Source organism: Tyto alba, unplaced genomic scaffold, assembly GCF_018691265.1.
Source record: "Tyto alba isolate M040663 unplaced genomic scaffold, T.alba_DEE_v4.0 Super-Scaffold_20, whole genome shotgun sequence".
NCBI lineage: Eukaryota > Metazoa > Chordata > Aves > Strigiformes > Tytonidae > Tyto > Tyto alba.
The window spans coordinates 7,839,134-7,850,492 of NW_024881283.1; the positions used below are offsets into that span (position 1 = coordinate 7,839,134).

General features: G+C 42.0%; 1 protein-coding gene across 1 annotated transcript; it reads left to right on the top strand.

Moving 5' to 3' along the window:
- The first annotated feature begins 1,852 nt into the window (after positions 1-1,852).
- On the top strand, positions 1,853-11,359 carry IL22RA1 (interleukin 22 receptor subunit alpha 1). Its single transcript, XM_009976762.3, has 8 exons — positions 1,853-1,940; positions 3,365-3,582; positions 5,734-5,866; positions 6,595-6,776; positions 8,017-8,201; positions 8,668-8,803; positions 9,051-9,172; positions 9,788-11,359. The coding sequence occupies exons 2-8, from the start codon at positions 3,540-3,542 to the stop codon at positions 10,814-10,816; spliced, it is 1,830 nt and encodes a 609-aa protein (XP_009975064.2). The 5' UTR covers positions 1,853-1,940; positions 3,365-3,539; the 3' UTR covers positions 10,817-11,359.

Sequence of the window (11,359 nt, forward strand, 5' to 3'; positions counted from 1 at the left end):
CTCCGTGTGTGTGTGTTTTTATGCTTCCCAGAATTACAGAGGGTGACTGCAGCTCATCCTGAAAAACATTACATTTTAAAACAGGACCCCATCATGGGCTTCCTAATGCTTTGTCCTGAGTGGAATCCTGTGAGACTTCCCAGCCAGGTCACTCTGGGTCACTGAAAGACCAGGACTATGACCATCTCTCTGAGCAAAGAATCAAACCAGACATCCACCAGCAAAAGACAGAGGAAAGTTCTCTCTTGTCTGGGCAATACTGACCTTTTCAGTGTATTTTTAATTTGTGCTCTTCACATCTCACTGAAACATGCTCTCCCATTTTATTCCAGTGAAAGGACATGCAGAAAAGCAAAGTGTTAAAAAGAAAGAGGGAGACACACAACAGCCATTCTCTGCACTAAGAGTTGTCTCAGATGAGGGAATGGTATTCATGGATGGTAATAAAGCTGGCATCTTTAGAGAATTAGGAGAACAAGATTGAGAGCAAGGGGGTGATAAAAGGGGTTGGGAACTGCTTTGAAAGAGGAAAGCAAGATGTACTAATTAAGCTCCTGAATTAAAGTAAAAAGGGGAGGTGGGAGAAAAGATTAATCAACTAGAATTTTCCTTTTTTTTTCTTACCTGTCCTTCACAAAGTGTCCTTAGCTACATCCTGCATTATAATTCCTCTGGTTCATTTAGAAAGATATAGATCATCCAAATATAATCACCACCCATTTTCTTATGCAATCAAGGAAAAAACCCCAGGCTTTGAGTTACAGGAAGCTCTGAAGTTGTGTAACCTCTACAAAATTATTTCGACAGGTCACAGCTCTGCAAACAGGACCTGGGATCAGTTCTTTGTCTTGTCCAGGTTTTCTCAGGATGGAAGCTAGTGGAAAGGCTGCGGGCCAGGTGAGCTGTGCTGGTGGAGGCAGCATCCTGCTCTTCCATGTTTTCTTTCACCAGGCCTTGAGACCAGCTTTCCACTCCAAAAGGGTCATGGTCAGCCAGAGCACGGTGCTCCCTCCTCCACAGCAATCAGTCCATATCTCGCACCTTACTTAAGAGCTGTGGCTGTGTAATGAGAAAAGCAGCTCTACCCTCTCGTTGGAAGAGGTATGACCCGGTCAACCAAAAAACCTGGACACTGCTCATCTACTGGATAAGTGCAAGAGGTGGAATTAAATCTCCTATATGCCTGGATCAGCAGCCGTGAGGCGTCATGCACTCCTCAGAGAGTAGGGCTCTGCAGCCTGAGCCCTGCAGCAGCTCAGATGAGATAACCACCCTGGTCTGTCTGGCTTTAATCTAGCATCCTCACAAATCTCTGGCACGCAAGACTTTTCTCCTCTTTCCCCAGCTGGGCCAAGTTATAAGCAGAGTTCCACGGAAAACATGTGTTACCAACCTCTCAGTCTGTTTTTGTCCTTAGGAACTACCTTCTGACACAGACTCAGGCTCTACAGTTTGCAAGTTGAAAGACAAGAGTTTAATTTTAAATGCGGAACCAGACTATTGGAAATTTTCAGGTACCTAAACATTCAGAGCTATTCAAAAGGTAACATCTCTCTATAAATAAGGGCAGAAATAAAGTTTTATTTTCAAAACTAAAGTCTCAAGTGTACTACGATTTCCCTCACCTCTGCCCTATCATCACTCAGCAGAAGTATGAGGCAGTGTTGTGACGGAAAGGAAAAAATGTAAATACTTTAGCAAGCCATTTGGGAAACACCCTAACAAAGAGTTGTAGTTAATTAGATATAGGCCATACTGGTGGATAGGTGTGTCTTGTTTAATAAACCTGAGAGGCTTCTGCATTTGTCCAAGTGAGATGAGAAAGACAAAATGACAGCTATGCATCAGTGGCATGGTTTGAAGCATACAGCCCTGTTAATATTGAAGCAGGGCAGGGAATAGAAACAACTTCAGGAACAGAAAATCCATGAGATGAAGAGGTAAGCAGAACCAGTAGTAATTTCTGTCACATGTTTGGCCACAGGGATAGAACAGTGAAAGCAGCGTGCTTTCAGCTTCAGAAGCTGAAGGTTTGTATTTTGATTAAACTGGCAGCAGGTGTGATGTTGCTTATGGGACTCACTTGTAATAATAAGAAAAAAAAAATCTAGCATTTAGGAGCTTTACATAGGCTTTAGACAATATAAGAGCACTGATCAGAAGGAATTTGTCTAATGCACAGTTGTTCTGGGTGGTTGAGGGCAGGTATTTCTGTTACAGCTTTTCTAAGGCTGAAGTGATCGCAATTTGAACAGTTCTCGGTGCTCAGAAAGCCAGTTCATTTGGTTTTGCTTTGGTGGAACCTCAGCTTTATGCAGTGGTCCAGTTGATCCTAGGCAAAACTGAGGACAGGCAAAACTGAGTACAGGACTTCCCCATTCTGTGAAGTTATGACCATGGAATAAAGTAAGCCAGAGAAATAAGCCAGGGAGGTTTGTGTCAAGGGAATAGCTATACTATAAAAATTCAAAAGCAGTGGCTAAGGGAGTTTCCTAAGCCTCAAATGCAGGCTGTGTGTGGGAAGCTTTCTCTGCTTAGGACACCCTGGGTAAAATAAGCAGCATGTAGCTGTACCAGCTCTTCAGATGTTATACACATCTGGTAGTTCTAAATCTGCATCTCCTGCACACAGGCAATTAGTTTTCACTTTTGACCTAAAGAAGGAAATGTCTCTCCCTCTTCTGAGAAAAGCCTGAAAATGTAACGTAAAAACAACCTAAAGAACTAACGCTATGGAAAAGGAACTATATCTCTTTCTTACCATATGGCATTCATGATACTCAGAACCTTATATTGTAAGCAGCCACAAAACCAAACTGTAGGTCTACAGTGGCCTCTGAGTAAAGCCATGGGACAGCACATGCTGCTCCTGCGGAAAGACTACCTCCTTTCTACATCAAACGAGAGAACCTCTGCAACCACCTGGTAGTGCAGAGTCATGGCAGACTTGAGGAGCTTGTGCTCCCATCCAAGGCCAGTATGAACAATAGAGGAGCTTAAAAACTAGTGATCTGGCTGACGTTCATTTTAAGAAAGTATTCAGAGGTATTTCTTAAGGAAATAGGTGTCTTGCATGCAGCAGTTATAAAACCAACTAGGTGCACAGCACTAACTTTTAATTTCTCGAGTGTTAACAAGGTGAAGTTACCTGACCAGAAAATCAAGCCCCAAAACTGAGAAACCTCAGTGAGGACTTTCATGCAGGAAGCTCTTTATCAGCAAAATGGTATTTGGCTCTCTTTCAAAAGCTGGGGATTTTCTAAGCTGCTGGCTTGTGCACCTTTGTACAGTTAGGTGTGCATACTCAAAAGGGGAGAGGTGCTCCTGTTGTCACTCTTACATTCTCTCTTACACATGCGCACAGATCTTTAGCCGGTGATCTCAGATCCAAATGCACGCGGGATAGTAACTCTGCAGCTTGTTACTGAGAAACAAATCCAACCTGGCCCCACAAACAAGAATTTAGCTCTTGTAAGAGGTGATTCACCTGCACACAGGATCAACTGCCTGCTCTCCCAGCCCAGATTGAATAGTTATTCATGAAGCAATTTCTGATCGTCTTGGCTGTATTTTCAGTGGTCGGTAAGTCCTGACTTCTCGTTTCCTGTTGCTGATAATGGTCATTTCTGTTTGATCCTGTAGTATGGGAGTAGTTCAATCATGTTTACTGAAATAAGACCTAGAGAATGAGCTGTTGTCTGAGGTTGTTCAAAAGCTCTCTTCCGTGTTGCTGTCTCCTTTTAATATTTTCAAATACTGTTGGTGTGCTCAGTGCTTTAAGGATTAGTAGGGAGAAGAAAAGATTCCTTCACTTCAAAGTGTTTGCCACTGATACGTTACAACCCAAATCCTACAGGAGTAAAGGACATTCACTGACTTCACAGGGCTTTGAATCAGTCCCCTGTGTCTTAGCGGAGACACAAATGAATACAAGAACAGCCCTGATTTTAGAAGAGGTACAAATAATGTATCCCTAAAAGTCATTTAATCCTACTCCAGATGTGGCAAGCCCACTCCTGGGTGAATTAAAAATAAACTTGCTATGTTTTCAGATGCCAGCTTTTCAGCAAGCAGCCTTATAATTCATCTGCTCTTGTGTCTGTGATTTTATACTGTAGGGAAGGTGCCTTCAGAAACTTCTAAAACAGAGGGACTTTCACACTGTGAAATATCCTGGATTTTCCCTGCCCACACTTGACTGTGCTTGTGTTATGCTGCTTTGCATAACTGTGTTTCAGTATGGATAAATGTAGGAAGACATAGATTTCCTACTTTGGATAGCATCAGGGTATTGATGACTCATTTTTCATGGTGCTCAGACAGGGAAACCCACTCCCTTTATACCGACTGCTGCATTTCTGTCTTGCCAGGAAGACTGTGCTGAGCATTGCACGAGCAGAGGCAAGTGTTCAACGGCAGATGAGGTCAGGACAAAATTTTGACTAAACTGCAGCCCATTTCTTTGTTGCTTCCCTGCCCAGATGCCATACACAACAAGACTGAAAACTGGATCTATGCCTTTCTGCCAAATTCTCCTTCTATACAGCAGGCGGCTGCTGACGCTCAGTTCTCCATGGAGGCAAGTGGAAGGAAAGCTTGGAGTGAGGATCCAGGAATTGGTGTGGTTTAGTCCCTGCTCTACCACAACTGCTCAATGTGATCTTGTGCAAGTCACCCCCCATTCTGGTCCTCAGTTGTCAAATCTGTAAAATGGTGCTACTTTCACTTGATTATGACACCATTTTTTCATGGGGAGGACTCATTGATTTTGAGTGTCCCTTTACCAGCACCATAATGGGATTGTCCATTTGCAGCCAGTGTAGGCTGAAGCCCACACGTGTTCAAGGTGTTTATCAATACTGCAAATCAACAGTTGAGTAATGTATAAATTATCTATTTTTGACGATGTGTCTATAATTCAAATTTACAGGACTTATAAATTCTGAAGGTTACCTTGCAAGTTAGAAGGTCTTGTGAAGCAGCCTTGGGAAAATATCGCTCTCTGTGTTGTCATGACTGGCTCAGAGCCAGTTCACTGCAGGTGGATCATGGTGGTGTTCTGCTCTACAGAGGCAGCTCAGACCAGGGCATGTTTTTCAGGGGCAAGTGACATTTCTGCTTACCAAAACCAGAACCCATCCTCCGTGGGGAAAATGCACAGGGCTCAGAAGGCAGGGAGTTGAGTGAGTTGTTTGCCTTCAATCTGGCACGCCCAGATCAGAGTCCAGGCATCAGGTCTTCACGTGTCACTCTGTACAGGCAGTCTCCATCCAGTAAGACATGGAGCACGAGAGGTTAATGACAGTCACATCTTCAGGGCTGATCTGTGTATCACTTTGCTGAGTATGGGCAGAAAGCAGAGACATTCATAGACATGAATCTAACCTTGAAAACAGGTTATTATTCTTAGATTTCCAGCCATTTAACTGCTTTAAAAGAAAGCTGGTAAGGAGCGCAAGGATTCTCTTTCTGACTCTTGAGTTTTTGAGGCCTTTCTGTATAAATTTCTCACATTTCTTTAGGATGAATCAACAACCTGCAAGGCATATATGGTGATGTGTGTAAGGTCTGAATTCCTGATCTGTTCCAGCTTCTGCTTTGCAGTCCATCTCTAGCAAATTGGAAGTGGCATGCCTGATATTTCTGTTAACTAAAGGCTGAGCAGCACTGGACTCATATTATCTGAGGAATGCCAGAATATGCATTTTAATACTAGTTTCTTTGCTGCCTTAGGCATTGTGACTACAGAGAGGTCATCATGTCTGAAACATGCAACATTTTCTTCTACAAACTTTGAGAACATCCTGACATGGGAAACTGAAGCAGATATTCCCCCCGGCACTGTATTTGATGTACAATATAAACAGTATGTGAAGTTTGCTTCTTGTTGGAGTTCTGTTGTTCTTAGGGCCACTGTTCTCAGAAAGAGAAGGGCCAAGAAAGAAAAGTAGATTTTGCTGTTTCTGCTGCTGCTGCTTATTTTACTGTTACAGAAATGGTTCTGCTTAGACAAGATCTCAGTAAAGGACAGCATTATTTAAACTGGTAGATGGTGCTCAGTTAAGCAAATACTTTTACAACTTGGGTTGCCAGCTTTACTCTGAGCTACTTTTACTGAGCTACTCTGTCTTCAGCAACTTCCTTCTCTCTATTCTGTAGTTTCTTCACCTGTAAATACAGGTAATTGCAATTATCTTCCTTTGGTTCAGTCACTAGAGCTAAGAGAAATCAGACCAATGCTACACAACAGCTTTGTTGCCTTTGGGTAAGGCTGCAAACCCTGCAGCAAACTTGCATGTATTTAGTGTCAGAGCTGGGCAGGGAACCCTGCAGTCACTGACTCACAGGATGCTCCTGTGTGTGCCTTGAAATATCCTCAAAGTGATATCCACGCAGAAGTCTTCGATGGGAACGGATTAAGGGCTGTAGTCCAGGGGAAGTTTCTCTGCCATTCCATTCCCTGTCACTTGCTAATTGAAATAATTAATTTAAAAACTACTAAGAGTTGGCAAAACAGCCTATTTGGATCATTCTGGAAAAGGATTGTATTGCATCTGTTCTACCAAACAGACTAAAAGCTTTTTTTGTCCTAAGGTATGGAGAAAAGTCCTGGCTTAACAAGCGTGAGTGCCAGAGTATCACACAGCCTTTCTGCAATCTCACTCGTGAAACTGAAAACTTCACAGAGCATTACTATGCCAGGGTGAGGGCCACTGGCCAGAACTACTGCTCCTCCAACTGGGTGAGCTCGGAAAGATTTGAACCCAGAAAAGAGAGTACGTACCACTACTGATATCTATTAAATCCTGGTTGCTAGGGATCCATTTCAAATCTCACTGATGTTTAGGACAACATTTCCTCTAATTTCAGTACTGCAAGACTGTGCATGATAGGAGGGAGTGAAGGCCTGAAGAAGGCTTGTTATTGGGCAAGGAGGCAAATGCGCAAATGGGCAGGGCCTTTGCCTGAGGTCTAACACCAAAGTGGGATTAGAGGAGAAAAGGAAAACCCAGATGTCCTTGAAGGAAGAACTGCTATTAAGGCTGACGAGAAGCATAAGGAAACTAGTAAGAGACATGATGGGCAGCTTGTGGACAGCCAGTAACACAGTCAGAGAAGCTATGAAATGTGAACTCCTGAAAATCAGGATAAGCAGTCAGACCAATGGATACGTAATGTTCCCAACCCCGAAGTGAGCTCTACTGCAGCCATACAACATAGCCTTTGGGAGCCTTATTGGCTCTCTGACTAAAATTTTCCCACTGCACACTTGTCAAGAATAACTTCAGGCAGCATTAGCCGTCAGTGATTATGAAAAGCCTTCAGATCTTCGCACAAAATAAGCTGTAAAAGAGCCATATGTTGCTTCAATCATTGAACATTCACTTTTCATTGCAGTATAGGCATTAGCACCCACGGTGAGGTGATCCCCCAGAGCCATTCTTTTCAGTTTGATGTTTTCAAGCGACATGGTCTTGGAGGAATACTGAATGCTGCTTTTAAAGATGCTGGTATAGATTGGGTTAAACCTCTGTTTAAATGTTGGGTGTAGCATATGCCTTTCACTGAAGCTAAGTGTAGATACAAGAGAGCTGTACTACTCTAAAGACAAAATCAGATGTAGGATAGGACTAGCAATTTAGGTAGCAGTTAACTGAGTGCCCTGTAGTGGGATTTCACACTCATCACACCCGCATGAAGGAGGATGTCCCTGTGCAGGACAGGGAAGCAACATGAAGAAACAGTGAGAACATGGTTCTAAGGGAAAGCTTGGGGCAAGAATTTCTGGGGACAAATACTGGCTAAAAGCGTCAGAGCCCTGAGGGAAGACAGTATCTCCAGTTGCCTGTTTTTTCCTATGCTTAGTGAAATACAGCTCAAATACCTTTTTGCATATAAACAGAAGTAATAATTTACAGTGAGTCCAGGGTGTGTGTATAAGATGTGTATAAGATGACCTGATAATGTATCATCTTTAATCTTAACAGCTGACACTGCCTGTTCTATCTTTTCTAGCTATTATTGGAGCACCAGAAGTGGAGTATATTCCTTATGTACGGTCCATAAAGTTTCTTATACAGCCCCCCTATACTCCATTGAGAGATGAGGATGACCGCCAGCTAACCATAGAGGACATTTATAGCAAATTTGGTGCTGTTGATTATCACTTAACGATATTCAACCAAAGGACACACCAAAAGGTAAAGCACAACCTCAGGCCACTGACTTTTGTAAATCACATTTTGCATTAGATGGTGAAGGACCTCAGAACTTATACATGATGGATGAGATTTCTCATGTACAAGGGAAAGTCTCAATCCTTGACTCTCAGTAGACAAGAGGAACCTTAAGCATTCCTCTAAAATTCTGGAAAAGAAACTGCAGTTTCCAAGGGTACTGTACAAGTAGCAAAAAGTAAAACTGCTGGTGACTAAAAAAAGAGAACAACTTAATTAGTCCAAGTCTTAAGGAATGAAATGCAAAAATTAAATACAGTGACAGTAGAAAGCAAATTATATATTTTAAATTGCATATATATGGAATTATTACAGTTCAATAACACCTTATTAGTAAATAAAATTTTCTGCTTCATTTTGAAATATGATTTGAAGAAAATGTATGCATTTAATCTTTCTAAAATACAGAATTTGCCTGTATTTTAAATAGTGGACAAAGAACGAGCACAATAAAGAATTTGAAGTTTCCAACTTGGACCCAGACACTGAATATAATGGAACAATATATATATACCTCCTCCAGAGAAGCAGCAAATCTCAAGTATTTTGGGTAAAAACACTAGCAGGTGAGGCTGTTAACTCTGCTAATTTAAAAGTCCAGCTGGGATATTGGATACACAGAAGAGACTGATTTTAAACTGGTATAAAATAACATAGCCTTGCTAAAGATATTGATCAGCACTGACTTTCCTAATTTAAAAATCTAGTCCTAAGAGGCTAAACCTATACCATCAGGTATCTAATCTCATGCAGTTCTTCTAATCCAACTCTCTAAAGCTACATTTTGAACTTGTTCTCTTCCCCACTAACCAGACAACACATGGCTTCTCTACTGTTTCGTGGCACTCGCATTCTGTGCCGGACTGGTGTTTGCTGCAATTAGTTACGTGATTTACAAATATGTCAAGCAACACAGTGCACAGCCTATGTCTTTGGTAAGTGTTCTTAAGCCATTGCAGCAAATCTTTAAAATGCTCAGGACTACGTGCATGCACTTAAGTAGCATTGCTAATTGAGGAAGATGAATGAACAGACAAAAGCATTGCTTAAGCAGTCACTGCAGATTACTGGTGGTCTAAAGCTGGATGCTCAGAACTTCCCCCAAACTGGCCCTTTAAAGGAGGTGTCGGGTTAGGTAGTTAAAACCTGAGGCATCCTAAATCACTAGTTCCTCTTGAAACCCTGGGCCTTCTTACCTATCCTTCATCTTTCATACCAAGCATTGGTTCTGCATGATAAATGAGCTTAAGGGCCATCTATTTCCATGCTCCAGCGCTCAGGCCAAATTTTGCAAAAATTAAAGCAGGTTTTTTTCTTCCCCATATTTTAGGATTGCACAGTTGCCCTGATGCATGATGAGAGATGTCTATTCCTCCGAAGGGTCATTCCCCACAAAAAAAAACCCCAATTTATTTTGTCAACAAAGCATATCCCTGGTGGTTGTTACTGGCTTTTACTGATATGTCTTGGAAGAAAATTTTAAAGAATCCAAAACAAACCTTCAAAGTCACAGCTTCTTGTTAATAACTTACATTTATCTACTTCAACAGGACTTCAGAGGGATTTCATCATTCCAGCCTCTTACACTGACAGTGGAGCATATTATAAAGCCCATTAATTTATCCAAACCTTCACTTCTCATCCCTGAAGTGCAGTTACCACAGGTCAGCCAACATTTGGACAGAGCACCGGAGCCACCATGGTCTTTCCGTCCACCAGAAGCTGGCTATCAGCAACAGATGAATGTCCTGACATTCCAGCTGCCCGCTCAGCCACCCTGCTTGGCAAGCACAGCTCCTCCTGGTTACACTCCTCACAGACCTGAGCAAAGTGTTCCTACTGCTGCATCCAGCAAAATTCTGCCCCTGACCTATGGGGTGTGTGTCAAAGACACAGACCATGTGAACAAGAAGAATTTGCAGCCAAACCAAATGCTAAAGGAAGTTTCTCCAGATAGTTTTGTTGGTGGAAAGCTCATAACCCAGATGCTGGGCAAGAGCTGCAGCCATTGGAATTACAAAGAACAGAGGCCAAACTTGGCATTGTGGAACAGCAGTGGCGCAAGAGAGTCAGTTCTCTTACAGGGGAGCCCTGGGGAAACAGAGCAACTGCTGCTGCAGACTGATGGGATGGAAAGTAAAGTGCATGTATCCCAGCTGTCACTGCCTTTGCTGGAACAAGGAGGATGCTATAGACAGCAGACAGCAGAACTGCCGCTGTTATTGTCTTCAGTGAAAGTTGACACAGAGTATGTTCCTGAGGATGAATCGCTGTCATGTCTATCAGCAACCCTCCTTTTCTCAGTTGGTGCTGGTAACAACTTCCCTGGAGAGAACAACACAGAGCGGTGGATGTTGCCAGATTCGTTCTCACCTTTTGCAAATAAATTGCAGTTCCCAGAGACTCAAGAAACAGAAATGTTAACAGCAACAAAGGAGTTAAGCTGCACAAAACTGAATAATGTAGTGTCCCAAGACACTATCTCAGACCAGGACAATGGCACTCCTCTCACTATGCTGTTCAAAGATTTGGACTTAAAAGTACTGTGGCATCAGGATGAAAACATGGAATTTTATTAGGAAGACTTAGTGATACTAAAATCCAGATTAAGTTTGCTTGCATGAAATAGTAGCCTACCTTGCAAACAGTGCAATGCAAATAAACATAGCTAATCTTGAATATATTAACATGGCACAGAGTAGTCAAACCGTTTCCACTATCATTCTATCGTGGAGATAGGTACCTTTACTGACATAATTACTTCTTGGTACACTTCAATACTGTATCTTTGCACTTAAATAATAGGCCTTTATTTCTTGCATATTCTTCAGATTTGTTATGAATTGGACTACTTTAAAAGATGAGTTAAGATTCAGGTTCAAATTCCAGATTCAGTTTACTGAAAATTTAGCAAAATTCACAACAGAAACTGTATTTGCTCTTTACTAATACCAAAGATCCAGGTGCATGATATATCCATCCAAAGAAATTCAGGTGCAGATGTATGCAAACCTAAAAGAATTAAATGTATCATGGTACAGTAAAAGAATTAAACACATATTGGTGTTCTACCACTGGATATATGATTCATGCAAAACAAGAGGCTACTTCCATGAAATGGA